Raw genomic sequence first — 21,668 nt, 5'->3', positions numbered from 1 at the left:
GATAGATAGATAGATATTTGTTCAGCTGTTTCACTCATAACATCGCTCTGTACTTTGTTTAAATACACCCTACATTTGATCACGGGAAATGTTTCACTAACATGGATATCTTTTGTTCCCATACTCCAATTAATTTGGACAAGGCATGGACGCGCACTCAAACACACACAAACACACATTTCTAAATGTACTGTAGCTACATCATTTCCCCTCAGTAATGGTAGCAATTAACTGGGCTGTATAATTACACTTTCCTCGTTATGTAGTTAATTTCTGTAATTACAATTTGCGCCAATCGTGTCCTCCCTGTTTGGATGTCATGTGCTTCTCCTTTTTTTTTCCTTGTTGAAACACACATCCCATAAATGTGATTGATACTTTTACACTGCTTTGGAAAGTATGCATGGTTACATGCATATGTTTAAAAGCGTGTATAAGAACATGTGTGTGTTTGCTTTACAATTTCTGTGGCAAATACATTGATAAACTGAAAATAGGAACAGCTCCAAATCTGGACAGCGTCCCAGTGGGTGGGCAAACAGAGAAATTGTTTTGATGAGAGAGAGAGAGAGAGAAAAAAAGAGAGAGAGAGAGAGAGAGAGAGAGAGAGAGAGAGATTCATGCCATTGAAAATTAAAAGGGTTTGTATCCATTGTCAGCACAATTGTCTCAGCTTTGCCATTTAAAAAAAAAAAAAATTGTGAAAAGTTTTCCAATTTTAAAAAGCAATATTGGTTTTTGCTTACTGGTACGTTGATTTAATCACTCACATACAATACGGAAATACAGCAAAAACAATCCAACCAGAAGTCTCCACGTCTCCATCTGATCCCATTCATCAATCATCTGATGAATAACTAAATAGCTATAGATTCTGTATTCTGTATTTTTTTATATATCTAATTTATCTGCACCATCAACAGAAAGCCAAATCCTTTGTAAGTGCAAACCTACTTGGTAATAAACTTGATTCTGATTTAAGTTGGTGGTTTATTCAGTGCATCTTTAAATGATTGATATCCGGGTCTTAAGAGCTTAGCAAATATTATTATATTATATTAATGTTTATTTTATTATAATACTAACCCTCCTTCTTTACCCATGCTTGGGAAAATTAACCATAAAGACATTACAATTTATTTTTGTATATTTTTGTAATAATATAATTATGAGTTAACAACCTTACAAAAGAGTGAGAGCTGTTTGCTCAGCTAAGGCAAATTAATGACCAACCATCAAAAAGGTGAAGTTGAACTGTTTACACCTTCTTTTATAACTGACTTATGGACAACAAATTCAAGGTATACACAAACACACACACACATATATATCTATATATATATGTGTGTGTGTGTTACTATTTCATTTTTTTCAACTTTTTTTTTTTTTACTTTTTTTCCCTTGTGGTCCTAAAATGAGCCTATAAATCATGGTAGAACATAAACATTTTGAACCATAATATTTTTGACATTACATTACCAATCTAAATGGAACAGAAAAGACTACAAAGAATCAATGACAATGTGAGCAAATAATGGTAATTAATATTATTTTTAAACTAATAAGATTTCCCTCCACACACATAGGCTGTGTGTGGAGGGAATGGCAGGTTCAGCAACTAAGGGAGCTGACTCCAGTGTGATCAACCTGTGCCGTCAATCCCGGCGCATGTGCGCGGTTCACTGGAAGCTGAGGGTAAGCATGCTGTGGCTCTAACGGCAGCACTGAGAGGGACTCCTGCGGAAGTGGGAGAACGGGGTTGGGACGGGGGAGGCACCCACCAGCAGCACCTGCCGCTGGAGGACAAGAGTAGGAACGATACGTGCTTTCACGTAACTATCTCCAAAAGCCCCCAGTGACACCAAAAAAGTCACTAGATTTGTCGTTAGTCGCTTTTTGGAAAAAGAGTCGCTGGAGGGGTCTGAAAAGTTGCTAAATATAGCAACAAAGTTGCTGAGTTGGCAACACTGCTCTGACCTCAAATCTTACAATCCAATATGGCAGCACCACGTGTAATAAACACTGAACTTCTTTCATGATTTACACTCTTGATAATTTTACGTCAATGAATTCCTCAAAATTAATTACCTTGTGCTTCATCTGGAGGTAAATTTGCAGCTACAAAATTTGACTACATCAAATGTTTGACTACATCAAAAAGTATAGTGTTATTTGCAATTGCTAATTGGAGGTAGCCCACTCAGTAAGCAAACAGTCAGAAAATCCAGATAGATTTAGAACATGCAACTGAAACATAACTGAGTTGGGGTCAAAGTTGACTTCAGTTCCACCTTTTGGAAATAAATTAAACGCAGCAGCTTGGTAGTTTGGTTTCCAACTAACCTTTGTTGCAGTTGTTGTCCCCCTCCAGCAGAGGGCTCCACGGTGGGTCTCCTTGGCTTGCAAAGGTGCGCATGTGCAGATAGCTGATAGTCAGCCGGATGACAGAAGCTTTGTCGAGCTGACTTGTGATGGCACCTGGCAAAGGCAGCATCTTGGCCAGCTCGAAGAACTCAAAGTTCTCCTTTCCCCGCCGTGAACGAGCTGCATTGCGAGATTTCTCTTTACGCAAGTTCTGGAGACTGAGAGACAGACAAAGTGTATTAAAAGATGAACCAAGAGCAAGAGAACCTAACGAATAGATTAAACAATTATAGAATAACAGCTTAAACTGGGTGCGACTAGATGCAGCGCAGCTATAAAAATATTAGATTTCAATTCTTGTTGCAGATTTTCTGGTGGATTTACCGTAGGTCTAGATGTTTGGCAGCTATTCTAATGCACAACTTTGCTTAAACCTAAATTCTGCCATTGCAGCTCTTGCTAAATGTTTTAATGTGCTTAAAACATTGAACTTGAACCTAAACCTTTGCTTTGCCAATGCTGTCCATTTAACCCCTGAATGTTTTCTAAATAACCCACAATCTCACAAAAGAAGACATTTGGACAAAGGCTAAATGTCCGTTAGCAAGGTGAATTAATGTCAAGAACTACATTAAATTTCAAATTTTTGTTTCTTAAAAAATATTCAGATTTGATTCTGCTATACTGCATATAATCCCTTTCCTTTCCACCTAACCTTATATTAAGTAAATATAAAAAAAGACAAAAGAGGATAATTTTCACATCTTATCTATGCTGAGCAGTGGTTACATGGTGTGGAGGAGTCTAAAACAGCTGTTCAGTACGGGTTCATCTGCCTGCTTCATTCGTTACCCGGAAATTAAACAGAACAGGGCTTCAGTAGGAGACACACACAGTTCATAAGATCAGCCATCGAGTCAACAGGAGGATTAAACCCAGAATGAAGACAGCTGTAAACAAGAAAGCTGACTCAGAATTAGTTAACTGTAAGACACAGCTATGCTATTAATTACTTAGCAAGACACAAACCAGAGATTTACTCTAATGAGAACAATGAGCAACTTCACCTGAGTTACAGCTTGAGTTAAAAGTCTAGGCCCTGGTATAAACAGCAGAAATCCCCTCTGAGAGTTTCTAGATGGATCTGCTGCATCATGATTTAGCATTCATTCATAGCTGAACACATTAAAATGTCCCCACTATACACAGGCTACAGGGAACCAGTGTAAGGACTTTAAGAACTTGCTGAGTGATTGAATACTTTGATGAGTGAAGGTAGTTTGTATAGCGAATCACACCAAATGACCTGCAATAAAAATAGCTTCTCTGAGTTACAAAAACAACTTTCAAACACACAGAACATAATTCTTTTCTACATATCACAATATGCATGCCACAGTAAAATGATTTGTTCATCAGTCCTTAACTCTTCAGCGACAAACATAAAATAAAAACTACATAACATGATTTAAAACCCCTTTTAAGTTTAGTCATAATAATTTACATTTTACATTTAAGTGCCACCTTAAAATTTTACTAACTGGTAAAAAACCTATCTTATCCTATATTATGTTAATGTTATACTTTTGTTTAACATAATTTGAAATATTATTTTAAAACCACCCTTCCCTTATGTTACTTTAGTCAGATAATCTTGTTTTTGTTGGGTTGTAGCTACAGGTTTAACAGTGTCTGGTTCTGCTGGAGGTTTCTTCCTGTTAAAAGGGAGTTTTTCCTCTCCACTGTCGCTACAAGTATGCTTAGTTTGACGGATTGCATTCGAGTCAATGAGTCGATGCAATCGACTGGTTTTCCTTAGATAGAAAACTTTGAATCAATTTGACTGTATGATCTGGTGAACTGTAAAGTGCCTTGAGATGACTTGTGTTGTAAACTGGCATTATATGAATAAACTGAATTGAAACTGAATTGAATTGAACAGTGGTATCCTTGGTTTCCATTTCCCTTAACAAAGTCGTAAAGTCTTTAAGCAGCAGGTGTATTTAAATCAAGGTTGAAATACATACAGTAGCAGCCATTCAAAATGGCTCTTCCCAGTCAAACGCTAGCCGAATGGCAGCCCACTTCCCTGCAACTCCCAGGAAAATCCCCTCCAACTTTCAGCAACTGGGGTGACCCCCTCCATCTCCTGAGTGTGAATAATTTTGTTTTACTCTGACTCCACCCTTTCACGGAATTACAGGGAAATGGTGCTTCTCTTTAGACCTTCATGTCCCCAAATCATGACAGAAAGAATATTTTAGTACAAAGATTGATGTTTAAAGAGGAATTGTAGGGGATCAGCCAAGAGCCCATCAAGGAAATTGGGGAAATTTTGAATGGCTACTACTGTATCGGTCGACTCTGCTTATTAATAAAAGAAAGCACTGGATTTGCAATTGATTTTATTTAGGGGAATCAGATTAAAGAGGGGTGGAGGAAGGTGCCAGAGATAGAGGATCTGGAGCCAACAAGTCATCTCTTTTGTTAGTTCTGAACCAGGTGAGTCCAATCTGCAGAGTGGATGAACCTGTGCAGATTGGACTCTCCTGGTTCTCTTTTTTTGGGCAGAACAAATAAATGGCCTGTACCTATATAACACTTTTTCATTACTTAAAAGTCAAACTGACAAAAACTTGAACTTTGGGGTTACAAACAGGGGTAGCTGGTAATACATTTGCAGTGTCAGTTTGTGCAACATGCAACATCTAAAATGACTTCACAGTGAATATTGACTATAGAACCATTGCCTATCTGCATTTTATTAGCCTCAGTTACTCACCTACCCGTTTATGCACGTAGAACATTTCAGGACACAAATTGCTACCAGATAAGACTAAATAAAAAGAAGAAATGTAAAGAACACGATAGGGCAGAGTTAGTGTCCTTGGTTTTAATTAATGGACAAATAGGTATTGGTTGAACAAGGCAGATCTTAATCAAGGTACGGTGATTAGGAAGGAAACTTTTAGTTCAAAGTAATCCTAGATTAGATATTTCACTTTAAAGCTATTTAGGTTTGTGAAAGCTACTTATTGGCTGTTAATCTGACAAAAGAAGGATTAACTTTCTATTGCTGCCTTCATCAGAGGTGTAGATGGTTGTTTGCCCAGCTCAGATGGCTTCTATTGTTGTGTAGTTTTTTGTTAGTATAAGATTTTATTTGAAACAGACCCAGTATGATTTATGTCTCTGTAATATTTTTCTTTTTCTATTCAACAAATATATCTTGAATGATTAAAGTGCTGTTTTCTATAACACAGATTGGATTTTTCATCTTCGCCCTGTCTTCTAATCTGTGTCAGGGTTTATTTGGAGCAGTGGTTATCTGACACATAATATGGTTGATGTTAATCCCTAAGCAACATCTCTAGGGTTCTAAGTTATGTTAGGATAGGGTTAGATACTCGTTTTTTCTACTTTGTTCATTAAAAAAAATTGCCTGAAATAAGTGTTTTAGCAACCAAAATTTGCTGTGTGTTTTCCAGTGTTGGTGGCTGAACTTTGTTGTGATCCTTGGATGTTTGGCTCAGACTTACATTACATAGTCCACCAGCTTTTTCATGAACAAGGACAAATAACTATTCAGCATCTTTGCGGTTTGATTTTCACACTGTCCCATCTTCTGCAGACGAGCCTCACAATTACAAACTGTCCTCTTCTTTTATCCACTCAACCAGAGTCCTAATAATGCTATTTGCTCTAAAATCCATACATGAACCTGTGCACACAATCTCTCCCCTACCTATCTCTGTTTTCCCTTCTTCTTTCTCCTCCCTCCTTCCCTCTAAATCCTCTCTGCTTCTCCCTCATCTGGTCCCGGGCTAGTGAGCTGTAGCCATGATTGAGGGATCAATAGTGGAGGGAGGGGCAGAGTGACAGAGAGGAGGGGGGTGGAGTGGAGGGAGCTGGGGCTCAGGTAGCCTGTCTCTGTGATTGGGTATTGACTCTCCTCAATGGGGCCTGAGTGGTGGAATTATGTTGTCACAGCCACTTCACAATTTGTGTCAGTGCAGCGCTGGAATAAAGTGTTTGTGTGTCATGGGTCTGATATTCTCTTTTGTGTCTGTGTTGCTTTCACACCAAGACTTCCAGCCGTGCACAAGCGTGTGTATGCGTGCAATAAATGTTTGTTAGATTAGTGTGTGCAGATATGGTTATATCTTAATCAGGTGGCACAGCTGCTGTATTTTCCCCCCTAACAAGTGAAATCGGTGTGTCTTCCTGTGAGCGTGTGTGGACTCATGCTGCCAGCCCGTGTAACATCTCATTATTATACTGCCTCGACCCCAGCCACCGAGAACAATCAATACATGCACATTGATTCTGCTTAGTTTATATATCCGCCTGTAAATGACTGCCCATTAATAATTCCTGCCAAATTGACTTAATCTCCTTTAAGGGGAGGTGCAGGGGGTCCCGTGTCTGACACGACTGGCAGGTGAGCTCGCGCAGGTGAATTGTAGCTCTGAGCAGAACAGACTTATGTCTTCTGTATTGTGTTTCAGTGAAGGGGAACTCTTTATCAGGCTGTCAGTATGTGCAAGGATGTCAACCCATGGATTTCACCTTGTGGAGATTAATTCATGGGCATGCTCCCAGGCTTATATTGGTCTGTGTGCGTATTGGTGTGTGTGTGTGTGTGTGTGTGTGTGTGTGTGGTCTCACCAGGGTAGTGTAGGAGGCTTGGCCAGAAGTCCTTGTAGGAAATCCCACTCCACACTCACACATTTCCCCTCGCTGACAAACGGCATGCTCGCCATGCTTGCTCCAGTCCAGTGCCCGACCCTGCTCCTTAATGAAGGCTGTGATTGGTTTGGATTGCGACACACTTAGACCTGTAGATTTCACATGAAATAGGGATAGGAGGAGCAGCAAATTAACAAAGTGACCTTGACTTAGTCATCAATATTCGCCATAGACTGATCATGAGCTATTTAAAGTTTATGAGTGGTTCACACCTGAAATTGAATATGTAGTGTGGAATCCTGCTTTGATCTAAATGCATTGGAAACTTTATTGAAATTCAGTTCAGATTTTCTCTAGGATAGAAAATACTCTGAATAACCAACAATTTAGGGAAGAATTAACAATTTATTTGATCATTTGGCATGTTCCTAATAAAATATGCCAAAAACATACGCTTAATTCAAATTTTGTTGCTGAATCTATAGAAAAATTCCAACCATAACACTTTGACAGACATGGAGCTAGGATTTTTGCACCAACTAGATGATTCCCAAAGGATTCTTTGCTGGAAACTTGGCATACAGTAGATGGATGAAGTGAAGGGCCAGATGCACCTCTTAGGTCCTGTGTCAGGTCTTTGCTGGATTTTTCTTCCCTATTCCTAAGGGAAATCTCTTTAAAATACAGTTTCTCTGCAGCAGTCAGTTTTTTTAGGCCTGATGTTTTTCAGCTTCTTGAGGTTTTTTTGTTTGTTTTATCCTTTGTTTAGTTTTTTTTTATCCCAGGACTGGCAGCTATATCTGCCAAGGTATGCCAGGTTTGCTCTAAAAGTTCTAAGATATACAAGAGCTTGACTCTGCAACAGTGGTTCATGTCCTACATCAGATTATGACAATAAAATCTTGCAATTCTAAGAAAATACACAAAGAAAATATGATCTTCTTTCAGTAAATAAGCCAATATATCATGTATATCCTTTTACATTACCAACATGGCTTATACTCCTTTTAAATAGGACAAAACTCAATGCTATACTGCATTTTGCACCATGTTTATTCTGTACTGCACTGAACTTCTCCATATTAATGCCCATTTTCAACATAACTTTTTTGAAGCTTTTTTTAAACTGGTTATCCTTTTCTGCTATATTGTTTGCATGATGATCACTGCTGCACTTTAAATTGTATTGTTCATTTCACTGTTGTAAGCTTTAAGCAACAAAATCTTATTTTATATACACTCGGTGTATACAAAAATGACAATAAAATTTGTCTTAGTCTAAGTTATATTTATATAAATAGGCTGACATAAAATAGGGCTAGGTCTTTGATTTTGCAAATACATTACACATAAGTGACTTTTCAGCTGGTATCTATTGTCACATATAAAAGTTTATCCGCAGCTGGTAGACAAATCATATCATAGCTGTGTGATACAACTGGGATAATCCTGTAAATTTTAAATTCTACGCAGGATAACAGGTTAAAATTGAAACAAAAGAGATTAGAAATGTCATAATCATTACAAAAAAAATCACAGTGCAGCCAAAGGCAAGGTCAGTTAAAAACTCTTTTATTGCCTCTGTATTTCTAAAATCTTGCCGATGTGCTGGTACACTTTTTTACAACATAATCTTTACTATGAACTTTAGAAAGAAACAGATTCTTCCCAAAAATGAAATAAAGAATGTCCGAAATAAAGACTGATAATCTGGATGAATACATTTATGCAAATTTTTTATGAACCAATGTGACAACACTTTCATCAAGGATTTTGGCTTTTCTAGTTGTTTCCAAAATATCAAACTCTTCCCCTTTAGCTCTGGTTGCACGTTTAAGGTGGTTTTTCTGCTAGAAGCTAGCTTTTATCTCCAAACACTTTACAGACCCAGATAAGTTTTGTTACAGGATTTCTCTAAATTAATACACTAAGAACAGCTGTCCTGTCTATGCAAAAAAAAAAAATAATCTCATGCTGCTGTCACCACCCAGTTTCACCTCAGTGATGGGATTATCAAGGTGCTGTGTTGGTTTTATGATACTAAAACTATTTTGCATGTCAGGCATAAAGCTCCGTTTTACTCTCATCTGATTGTTTTTTAATACATTATCTGAGTGGATATTGGTTGTAGCTTTACTTCCAAAATGGATTTCCACTTCCAAACTTTTTCAGATTTTTATTTGAGCACTAATTTATGTTTATCTATTAAATAAAGTCCATACATTAAAATTAAATCAAGTTTTCTTTGTAAAGTGATCAAAGCTAAAAGGGTCTGAAAACTCTGGAAAATGCCCCCATTCAGGAGTATTTTTCCATCACAATCAACATAAAACAACATAAATAGTCCTTTAAAGTCAAAATTACGCACCAAATGACATCTCTTAATGCCCATTAAGAGATGGGCATTAAGAGAGATAGGGCAGATGAACATTGTTTATCTCCCCTATTCGCTGTATTGTGCCAACTTTAAAATTCCTGGTGTCGAAGCTGCCAGTTTTCTCCCCAGTCCTCAAACAGAGATTTGCTCCTCAACAGTTTGCCCCCCCACCCCCCGACGCTTTGTTGACATTTAAAGGGCTACTGTGGCCCCCAGCACCTCTGTGTTATGCCCTTGAGCCTCACATGCCCCCTCTCCCTCTCTCTCTCTCTGCTTCACCATCTCTATCTCCCTATTCCTTCGGGCCGGCTGGGTCAGCACAATCACCTCAGTACAGCTTTGCCAGGGCAAAAGAAAATGGATTACGTCTCGAGTTTGAGCATGGCTGTGCTGACCTCGGCTAAGAGGGGTCAGCTAAAGCCAGGCAGGTTTGGCAGATATCATTTCACAAATCTGCCCTTAAACAGCCAACATTAAATGCAAGCGAGAAATCTTCTTGGACTGATTTCAAAGGCCGTCAAGTCAATAATCAGTTTCCCGAAGAAAGACAGAGATCGGGTCATCTTTCATAGTTTTATTCTGTCTTTAGGCAGCTTAAGGAAAAGTGCAAAAAGATTCTATTTCTCACATGATCTGAGGTCAGCCATGTAAAAGCTGGCCTTTGCTGACACGGATGTTGTATAGAACTGTCTAAATATTTAAAACTTTACCAAATATTTACAGCTTACAGTAATAGAGCTAAATACCCCTGCACCTAAATAAGGAACAGTGAATTAGCTACGCCAAGTTACTTTTCCATGTTTAACTTTGATATTGCACGATGCAGAGACAGCTTGACATCCATTAACAAACAGTTTGGAACGTTTTATATACTATATCAACTAGGACATATGTGTCACATCTTTGCATGTTAAAATCTTAATTAAAGCTTAAAAATAGCAATGCCAAAAATGTCCACATCACATAACAGAAAGTCCTGAAGTCGCTGGAGTTCTTTAGGATACCCATCCAACAGCTATCACGCAATTCCCTAGAATAAACTGTTTCACTCTGTTAAAATAATGTTGGATTCACCACCCATTACTCCTATTAAAGATGTTTTAAAGCTACAGTTGGCAAGCTGCAACCCTTGTGCAGTTGATTGCAACCCAACTAGAGAGCACACAGCTCAACTGATTAGCCTTCTAATGACTGCTTCCTTTACATCAGTTACTTTATAATGTCCAGAACTGCAAAGCAGGTATGATATTATCTGCTACTGCAACTTGAAAAACACTAGCACATTTATCTGGTCATTATACAATAGTTTTAATTAAATCGATATACTTAAAATAATATCATTATAATCAATATGTGACAAAAGTAGATATACTGTAAGCCGCTTCAATAGAAAATTTTTTATCTTGTATGATGTTTTTTTTTTTTTTGTAGAAAATGTGAGACTGTGCCTGTTTCAAAAATCAAGGTATAGAATGGTTTTAAAAAGTTATTGAGGCTTAAAAAATGCAGTGCTTCCCTTACCTACTCTATCCGTTGCAGAAAGCATGCATGAACCTTCAAAAATCTGGGAAACATTTAAAAACAGTATGCAAAATAAAAATCTTAAATAGGAAGCTTTTCATTAATCTAAGTAAAATGTGGCATTTATATCTTCACTTATTCATGCAATGTTTGTATAATGGTTTAGCCCACGGTACCAGCAGCTAACACCAGCAAATAGACACATCAGTGAACTCTGGTAACCATAGCTGTTTCTGTAACTCCAATAACCAGCTTTTTAAAACGAATACTCATGCATTTTTTACTTTTTATTAGAACAAAACACATTAACATAAGCAAACAGATCATTTCTTCACTTTAGTCAATTCACAGAAATTCAATTAATTATTGACACAGATTGTCATGTAATCCCATGTAAATCTAAAGTAGCTAGAAATGAGGAAAAAAAGAAAAAGATTGGAGTGTTTTTGTTCTATAATATTTTCCTTTCCTTCTTTGCAGTTTTTTTTCCTTTTGTCTTTCTTCTTTGAAAATGTCTTCAATGATGTTATTTTGTGTATAAATATTAATGTAATATTTTATACAAATGAAGTCTTAATTCATAAAAAAAGACATGACAGTGTTAAAATGTCTCAGCCAGTGTCTGGCATCCTTCATAATGATCTGATTTAAATCCTGTTAGCCATATATCAGCTTTAATTTAGCTAATGCGTGCTGCTTCTCCCTTCCTCTGTATATAACCTGCAGTCTGTGTGTGTGCGTGGGTGGGTGTGTGTGTGAGTGTGTGGTGGCTCCTGTTTTGGCATCAGAGTGAGGAGCATTTTTCCAATTTCAGCATCAAACTGAGGACCGTTTGTACCAAAATAGGCTCATATGTCTAATCCACATTTCAAGTTTTACTAAGAATTTTTTTTTTTTTTGGAATAAAGTGACAATTTAGTTTAGGTTAAGTATGCACTAGTAATGGGTATGGGTATAGAGTTAATGTCAGGGTCAGGGCATAGAAAGGGTTTAAAATGACAAAAAAAAAAATCAATGGAAAACAACATGTTGTCCTCACTTCCTATAGCACTAGAATTACTTAAATACGTCGGTTAAAATGGCAGAATATTAATAAAAACTGACATCGGACATGAAATACAATCTTCCAAAAAAAAAAGGTAAGTATTTATGAGATTTTAGAGAGGAAGAGACAATCAGTTTAACAACCCTTATTACATTAATATAAAAAACAAAAAACATTTAAAAGTGTAAAAACAGCTCTCTTACTGTTGTGTTTTCCTGTGTTTAGATATTAATGAGTCTAATCCAACTTAAAACCCTCCATCATATATGGAAAATCAGACACTAGTTTAATGATTAGCATCACTACTAATGACTACTAAATAAATGTCAGCATGTTATTCAAACAAGGTTTACTATCAGTTACTCACTAGTCTTTACACAGTACTTGATTAATAATAAAATATCAATTTGTCTGTATTGAAAAAAATATATATATGATCATTAAAAAAAAACAATACAGCCCAAACTTAAAACTAAAAATACAATTAACAAAGCAGTTGCTGCATCTCTTTTGAGACTCCAGGCTTGATAGGAAGGTTATTAACAGTTTATTATACCTTTGAAGCATTAAGATATAAAGTAAAGTGCTATCTTGCAAATTAAGCACAAGAAATGTAACTTGGTGGGTATTTATTCTTATATCTTTATTTATTTTTCATAATGTATTGATGATATGTAAGAGAGGGTCAATTTGAACCGCCACCTCGCTTCTCTCAATGTGCCACAGGCCAGCGGTGGCTAGGACAGTGTATGTCAATGACTGGATGTAATGTATTTTAAGTCCCCTTACTTATAAACAAACACTATATAAACACAGGCCATGTATTAAAAACTCTTAATTACTTTATTACAAATCAATGTTTTTGTACAGGGAGCACCTCATCCTTGCCTGTGTCATTGGGTCAAATGTTTGATAAATCTGGTTATTTTTTCAGTAAGTAAAGCCCCTTTTAAAATATTCATCTAAATGATTTATTTTCACATAGGCGTTAAGGTTCTAGACTTCATTCATTTACAGGAAGCCTATATATTTTAGTCCCATAAGTGCAACACTGACAGATCTCTCCTGGGAGAACCAGGTAAAGAGTCGACAGGGTCGGGCAGAGGGCAGTGCACCTCTGTCTAACAACTTCACCTTTGTCACCTTCTCTGCTTCACCTGGATAAATGCACTTCATGCCAAATTAGGCTGTGTGGGGCTGGATGAAGGGATCAAAAGGAGACAAACACAGGAAGCCATTTTCACACACATACACAGTTCGCCTCAAGCCCATAACTGTATGTTTATCTCTTAATTGACCCTATCTGTGCTTATCTAATCTGCCCTCCCAATCTTTCTGTCTCAAACTATCTCTGCATCTCTCAGTGAGTCTCCCTCTATCTGAGCAGACACAGGGCCGTAATGGACAGGAGCTTCCACAGTAATTATTCAATCAGCCTCATAACCTTGTCGCAGGTTGGGCGGCCCATTAATGCACTCGCTCAAATGGACCCCGCCACTTTGACTGCTAATGCTCAGGCTAGCAGTAGCAGCACAACAGGCTGAATGTCAGACGTGTCAACTAGACAGAGTGTGAAACCCCCTCCATAGCACCAAGCCTCTTTATTCTGTCACTGCGCAGCAGGAAGCATATAGGGAAAGCAAGGTGTGACTCCTGAAAGCACCAGGAGTAAAATTATACTGTGTTCACAGCTGTGGAGATCAACTCCCATCAAGTGTGACCGCAGGTGCTCACAATGTATTGCTGCCGTGCCACAAACTCGTTAGTGTTACGTATGTGTGTGTATATGTGAGGGTGCCTTTGAGACCTCCACCCTATAAAGTCATGCTCTCTTGGCAAAGTGTCAACAACAACAGGGCAGCAGAGAGGAGGGCACTGCGAGCGAGCGCTCGTTCGTAAGCTACACTTTGCTGCTTGCTTGGCTCCCACTCTGTTTATTTTCAGCGGGGACGTTTAATTAGGGCCTCCAGCTGTCAGAGGTTCGTTAGCGCGCCCCTCCTCTTCCCCAAGCTGCCCCTCCCCGTAGGGAGTCAGGAGCTAAGGCAAATGAACACATTTAAGTCAAACAGCACGCCGACAGACAACAGCCTCGCCGCCTTGCCACCAGCTCCCCTAGGTAGGGACATGGTTGTTTTATGCCTCATCTCCACAACCCCTGGGGCCCAATACAGAGCCTGGCCAAGACTGTGAATATAGAGGCACAGGAGCTCTCATAGCCCACCAGAGATTACATGCACACTGCAGTCACGCGAAGGTGAAAAGCAGAAGCAAACCTCTGCAAGCTATTCCAGCAGTTTGCAGAGATAACAAGCACTTCACCTCTAAAGGTTTTTGCTATTTATTTTAGACTGCTTATATGGAGATATTGTTTTTGCAAAAATCTATTTTAACATATACATTCATACGCTTTACTTTATATAGTGATAAAGGATATGGGCTTTAGATTTTTATCACAGCTATATGTAATTTTTATTGATAAAATAATAGAGACAAAAAAAAAATCTTTAGAAAAATGCTTACTTTTAGGGTTTTTGCACATAGTCGTTTGCTTTGTTAAGTTTCCAGATCTCAGCATGAAGGACTTTGATTTTTATTCTACAGTTCAGTGAAAATGGAAAAACAGTTAACAGCTGAAGTAATAAGGTCTAGGATAGGAACATGATGTCGCAAATGTCTAGGAATTTTCCAACTGGTCTATGAACAACGTAGCTTAACGGCAAAACTGTTAATTACTTAAGACTCTTAAAAAACACTTTCTATTGATTGTTTTTCTGTTAGCTTATACTAGTTCTATTAATTTTAGTATTAGTGTTCTGCTTTGACTCTATTAAAATATTAAGGAATTTGTTCTAATCTCTTGAAGAAAAATAAATAAAACTTCTAAAAGCTGTTTTAAATGATTTTCTGTTGGGGTAGGCAATGTACATGTATTTATTGCAATTATAAAAGTGGTGATAAAAGATGCTTGTAAAAACTCATTGGAACCTTTTTGACATTACAAGTTTAACACACTTTATAATAGATGCAGTTGTACTTCTAAAAAGCCCACAATAAATCCACTTATTCTTACTTTCAGATAAACAGATCAAGATTAATGCTGTACTGGTTCAAACAGTTAATTAAACAAGACATTTCTTATAATTTAACCCTTCACATTTTTTTTTTAGAAACAAAATGTTTCATATTGTTTTTAAGTCTTTAAAATGACAGATTTGAAACAAAAGATGATAAATAAACTGTAATAACTACAGTATAACCATAAAAAAACTACAAGAAAGAACAAAATAAATAAAACTTTCACAATAAAGGCCAGAAATCTTTGTTCAGGAAGGACAAGAAGTTGTCATAATAAAATAAAAAACAGTACTTATTACTCTAGATTGTGAAGATGGGTTAATTTATAGACTAGACTTTAAAGTGTGTGAAATCTGTAACACATCCTTGATAATACAAACCTTATTTCTTCATTTATTTGGAACTTTTCTCATTTAATTTTCCACAGAAAATAAAAAAACAACCTAAAAGAGAGAAAAGCCAAAGCAAATATATACCTATAAATTTTAAAAAAGTGTTTGTTTTTTTCCCTCATCATTACAGAAACATTTTCAGCTAACATTTCATAGACAGCTCTCCCCCAGTCCGCTGCAGCCCACTCCTCTTTAATTACATCAAACCAAAAGGTAAAAACTGCGCACACATGAAACAGCGGGGTGAGAGATTCTTTTGAATAATTTCTTATCAAATACAGAGCGCTCAATATCATGGAAGATGTTGAAAACATGATTGGCTGTAACATGAGCAGAATATTTGATGTAGTTAGTTTTCTATCTTTGCCTTTCATGTTGTTGAGTGCTTGTAAATGAGTGTCTGGAGCGTCCGGGGAGAAGAAGTTTGGTATTCTGGTTGGAGGGCTTGAAAACTACTTATCATGCATTACGGCCGCGGTTGGACCTGAGGATTTGGAAGTCAAAACACTTTTTAATGTACAATTTTTCAGCCGCTGATCTATCGACAGCTGCTGGACATGAAGACCACCCCCCCCTTCCACCTTAGCTCTCGCTATTCAACTCGATCGGCATTCCGCTTCCATAGTGAAGCTCTGGCTGCTGTTGACCTTGACGGTTCTGGATCATTCCCAACCCAAGGTTCTCTTCAACTCTCAGGGGCCCTGGCGTCCGCCACCCCCTCCCCAGAAGCACATCCTGCATTCCCATTGCCTCACATCATCTACAATCCCCAACCCCGCCCCACAATCCTTCGCCTCTAACCCTCTTTTTGCTCCTCCACGGCCCTTGCTTGGGTCATTAATTATCTAATGGAATCAATACGCCGTTAGATTTGACCAGCGTGACCCTGCCCGCCCCCAGGTATCTCTGCAGTGATGAGCAAAGGAGGAGTCATGGCTGGGTGTGAAGGAATGATAACAGCTCGCACAGTTACATCGAGTTGCATCCCTAAAACTACAAGAACACAGAATAAAGAGATCAGCAAATAGATAAATGATTAAAGAGGGATAGAGGGGTGGATGGAGAGCACATGGGGGATGGAGGAAGCATAACGAGAAAAAAGAAACAGAGGAAAGGAAATGATAAACAGATGAGGAGGCTGGCAAAAAAGAGGAGAGATAGAGATTCACTAATGTTCACCTTCTGTAATCAATATCTTTCCCCGCCTCTTCTTTTATTTCAGAGGACTTTGGTGTGCGTGCTTTGATGTCTGCTGCTCATATGCAGCAACAAAGAATGTCATAATAGCCACCTGCTTCAGCCACCGTATGCACACAAGAAATCCTCTGCTATACCTTCAGATATCAATAATCAGCATGCAGAACAGTTTTCTTTATTTAAATTTAAAAATGTATAGCTTAAACCTGTCATGCTATTCCTTCTGGTTAAAGTCATATCTGTGGGTCCAAAGAAACTAACAAAGTGAACAAAGTTTCATTTGTCACTATGTCAGGTTATGTGGAAACTAGAAGGACGGCATGCTGTCCCTCCCCCACATGTTGCTGTAGATAGTTGAAAAAGTTTCTAATTTGTTTCCTTGCTCACAGGAACAACAAAATAAAACTGGAGTCAGATGTTCAGGGTTCTAGCTGATAGCCATGGTATAAACCCTCAGGGAGTATCACAGATTGCTCAAATTAAACGTAAACATACTAAATGTGACGACTTTTGACTCTATATCTTTAGGGTTTAGCATAAACATGACAATGACAATGAATAAATGTAAAAGCAACATCATTTACCCTTAATATTAAGCTGTTCTGATAATATCAAAGAAGTAGGGTTTTCTTTCATTTTTTTAAAGGAGTTTAGATCACAATTCTCTGTTTTGTAAAATTGCATCTAAGGAGGCAGACCAGGCCAGGCCAGGATGTAACATTTAGTTCTTAAATGTGATTTATGATAAAAGGATCTGCTTCTCTTTGCAGAGCAGTGTCTTAAACTGGAAAGTGTTAAAAACAAACTCTGGTGAGAAAAGCTGTTCAGTTAAATATTCCACTCCGATTTAAGGAGGCATCTAAGATCTCCCTGGTCCCATTGCTTAAAAAAACAGAGGAACCAAGATTAAATGTTTCCTTAGACATAGAAGTGACTTTATCCTTTCCTCCACATACAGTACCTTTTTTTTAAGTTAAGGTTGAAAAACTAAAAAAGATGTCCCCTGATGTCTGAATGCCTTTGAAAATGGGGCCGAGCAAATATGTTTTTTTAAGTCTGACTTTTCTTATGTTCATTTAGGACACATTTGAATAGGACTTATTAGGTAAAAAAATCCAACATAACACTAAAAAAGCCATATGTCCAGTTTGCATAGTTTAGGTTCATACCCCATGTTTGCAGTTAAGCTTCACATGAAAGTAACTATAAATAATTTAAGAAATATGTAAAAAATAAGAAAGCGGACAGAGGCATCTTCTTTCTGACTGTGGAGGAGTCAGCAAAATGGATTCTGCCTTCTATCCAGGGCCGAGGATGGTAAATCCACTCTCGCCAAGCATCACTGTATCAGCGCTGACCTCTAAATAACCACAGGCCAACAAATGGCACACAGGGTCACTGAGTCAGGACTAAAAGTGCACAGTATGAAGAAGCACAGATGCCAATACAGAGAGGATGGTAAACATGTTGAAACGGATCATAAGAAAAGCCCAAGTTACGTGGGTGTTCCTTTTTTTTTTGGAATCCAGAATCTTCAATAAAAAAAGGGTTTGCAGGAAACTAAAACTTGTTGCTTTGTTCAAACACTTCAGATATAAGCAGATTTTTTATGTTGTTGAGTAAATCATTAAAATCACAAAAGTAAACTGCGAATATGAATTTGAAAGGAAATCTGTATGCTTTTACATTTTGGATCTTCTCTAAAGGCGTGCGTGTGTTTAAGCGTGCACAGAACCCTGGCGGATCCCTTCAGGCGTCCGTGTGAATGACAGCGGGGGTTATGTAAGGAGCCACAGCGGGGCCGGAGTGGACAGTCCAACCGGAGATCAGGTCAGCAGAGTGTGACACTAAACACATCTCCCTGACACTGCGCTGACACCCTCTGTCACAGACCCACACACTGTCTGTCAGCATTCTTCACGCACACACTATCGCTCGCACGGCAAGAGAGAAGAAGTGTGCGAGCGACTGTCTGTCAACACCCTGACTACCTCAGAGTGTGTGTTTCTAAAAGAGCAACAGAGAGAGGAGGAAAATATCAAGAGATAAAAGAAACGTAAATAGTGCAGCAGGTATACCTGCCCAAATGGAGGCCGTGATTAAAACTGAAGCAAAAAAGAAAGAAAAACCTTTAAAAATTACATTCAATCCCATCTCCTTTAGCTTTTATTATATCTGCAGCAGGCATCGGTTAAAGATCAATAACCCAAACAAGTTTGACCAAGGTTTTAAAAAGTTATTCATCATATGCCTCTTTCAGTTTAGATCCCTTTTAGTTAGATCTATAAAAAGTGTGTGGAGCAGAGAAACATAGTACTTCCCCTCTCCTACCTGTTGCTGCACGATTAGGGGTCAGCTGGATAAAAGAATACTGCAACAAATTTCCTCTCATTTAACAAGAAAAACAGCCTTAATAGGGAAATCCAAGAAGCACCACCTGTCACTCTTATTAACGTCACACCGAATAACATAGAAGGCATTATTTTAACTACAATAATCAATGTTTTTTTAGCAATACCTAGAAAAAATACAGTTAAACATCGAAGTTCTAAAAATGTTGGTGTTAATATTGTCAACTGTCGATATCCAGGGGGTCTCATCACAGCTGATTTTCATGCAGGTCCATACCTAGGAGGGATATATTTTCTCTTCTGCAAACTTAACCCGAGTTCACTTCTGCCTTTGGCACAAACCCGCAACTCCTTAAATTGAAAAAAGCCAAGGGAATAAACGTGTGTCTGGTTCTCATAAAAAGGGCCTAAAGAGAGGTCGCAAGGAAAACATCCTGCATATGCAGGTTCTGAATAGGATGGAGAGGCTCAGTAGCTCAGGAGGCTGGGGTATAAACTGTACCATCCAGTGTTTCACTTTGGACTCTAGCTCCTTTAGGAGGCATTTGTCAAATCTGTGCTCATTGAAATCATCAAAGCGGACATATCCATAGTATAATGAATGTTAATAACCATTTCCACTAGTTATAACATAATAATAATAATTAAAGGAACACATTCATTTTATTTTTCTAAACATTTCTGACACTTTTTCCACATCCATCTGAGTGAGTTTATATGTGAGAATATATCTGCAGGCAGCTGCATCCTCAGCAGGTGTGGATGCAAATGATCTTGTCAGTGGGGTTTGAAACAGAGCACAATTTACACAAAAATCCACAACATAAATTTTCATTTGGGCATGCACATATTTACATTTAGATAGACACACATAGCCTGACTCATAATGTTTGCTAAATGCGATAAAGTCCGACTTTGACTTTGAGGAAAGAAGAAGAAAAGCAAAAAAAGAAAACATGGTTTTTTCTATTTGATGGTTTGATGCTGGTATTTACTTTACAACACCAGTGAAACGCTCCCTGTTTGTCACAGTCATTCTGCCAATTTAGACCACCTGCTGCAAAAACACCCCGAAGGCAGCGAATGCTACCGAGCCAGTAAGCTGTGACCAATTCAGCCTTTTGCAGGTGGAGACGAGGCGCGCGCGCGGCTCCCTCTCAGCCTTCCTATCTTCAAACAGCAGACGCGTTCAAACAACATAAACCTACACGATTATTTGGCTTATCCTTAAAGCAATGAATTTGAATTGCTAGTTTTAACTGATGAAACATACAAAGAAGTTAGTGTAAAAAAAAAAGCCTTTTTTTCCTCAAAAAGGACAACAATAATAAAATAACAGGTATCAATATTATTTCATCCGTTTATATAACTATTATTTTTTCTACATGTGCACTCAACGATGAAAAAAGTGATGTATTTACTTAATTATGAAGAAAAAAAGTCAAACTTAGATATAATACCTGTTTGTTAAAATTGCTAAAATCTATTTTAATTTTTTTTTTTCTCGTTTGAGGAAAAAAAACAACTTTTGCAAATCATTAAGCTGTGCAATACAACAAATTAGTTTAGTAAAAACTAATTTCTAAGTGAGAATAAAAGTTTGAAGGTGAGAATAACTTTTCCAGTGAGCGTCCATGCGTTCGCATCCATCCTCCAGCAGCGCGCGCGCGGGCGCACGCCTGCATGTGTGTATTGACTGTAAGTTGTTAGATCTATTATCTACTCACCTGACGGGCATTTCCAGTCCGCGTGCGGTTGATCTGATCCACTTTGTTGTCTTCCTCTTCCTCCTCCTCCTCCTCCTCCTCCTCTTAGGTGCCCCCCTGCTCTGCCGTGGCAGTGCCCACCCCACCTCCAACACCTCCTCCTACTCCTCCAGCAGCAGCAGCGGCAGCAGCGCCCCGAGCTTAGACACAGCAAACAGACACGGTGTGTGTGAGCCAAAGGGGGGGCCGGCCGGGACAATCGCGAAGGGGGTGGGCACCGTCAATCCCCTCACTTTCACAAAAGCCGTGGCCGCGCAGCCGGACGCATCCTGTTGCAGGAGTGTGTGTTTGTGACAGCGGAGGATGGAGACAGTGTGGATGTGTGTGTGACGAGCTGCTGCGGCTCTCCTTGGCTCTCGGAATCACTTCACTGACACTCTGCTCCGCTGCGTCTTGGAGATGGACTCGGATTAGGACGCAGCCGGTGTGAGAATCTCTTTCTCTCTGTCTAACTCCCTCCCTTCCTCCCTGCTTCCAGCCGGCGCGCTCCCTCCCTCCCTCCTTTCTCTCTGCCGCTCACTCATTCACTCTCCTCGCTGAGCTTCTTTCTTTTCATTTCCTCTTGGGAAAGCCGTGCACACCAGTTGTCTCTGCCTTCAGCTGCTCCCTGCCTCCCTCCCTCTCAGTCACTAGTAAATATAAAAGGCATGCTTGTACAGCCCCTCGCCTCAGCTTCCCTCTGACTCTCCCTCCCTAACTCGCTGTGTCTCATGCTTTCGTTTACCCCCCCCACGTCCACCCATCCCCTTCCTCTTACTCAGTTTCTTTCTCACTGTCAAAGCTGCCTTTCAAATGCTGATTAGCAGCGAGAAAAGAGAGAGGGAGACACAGAAGGAAGGAGAGAGGATGCCTGAAACAAGTGGGAGATTCCATCACATTCAAACAGATTGC

The 21,668-nt window shown here is 38.7% G+C and overlaps 1 protein-coding gene across 4 annotated transcripts in view; it reads right to left on the bottom strand.

Moving 5' to 3' along the window:
• Positions 1-21,453, bottom strand: part of LOC107094181 (neuronal PAS domain-containing protein 1-like) — a 65,086-nt gene extending 43,633 nt beyond the window's left edge. For all 4 annotated transcript variants that reach the window (XM_015389627.1, XM_015389628.1, XM_015389629.1 and 1 more), the window contains exons 1-3: positions 20,739-21,453; positions 7,033-7,202; positions 2,344-2,582 (exon numbers count right to left, since the gene is read on the bottom strand). In XM_015389627.1, the coding sequence (XP_015245113.1) occupies positions 2,344-2,582; positions 7,033-7,127 (334 nt within the window). In that variant the 5' untranslated portion in view covers positions 7,128-7,202; positions 20,739-21,453. The remainder of the gene's footprint in view (positions 1-2,343; positions 2,583-7,032; positions 7,203-20,738) is intronic.
• Between the last annotated feature and the right edge of the window lie 215 nt (positions 21,454-21,668).

This window comes from Cyprinodon variegatus, unplaced genomic scaffold, assembly GCF_000732505.1.
Source record: "Cyprinodon variegatus isolate N-32 unplaced genomic scaffold, C_variegatus-1.0 Scaffold468, whole genome shotgun sequence".
Lineage (NCBI taxonomy): Eukaryota > Metazoa > Chordata > Actinopteri > Cyprinodontiformes > Cyprinodontidae > Cyprinodon > Cyprinodon variegatus.
This window is presented reverse-complemented; position numbering and strand designations above follow the sequence as displayed.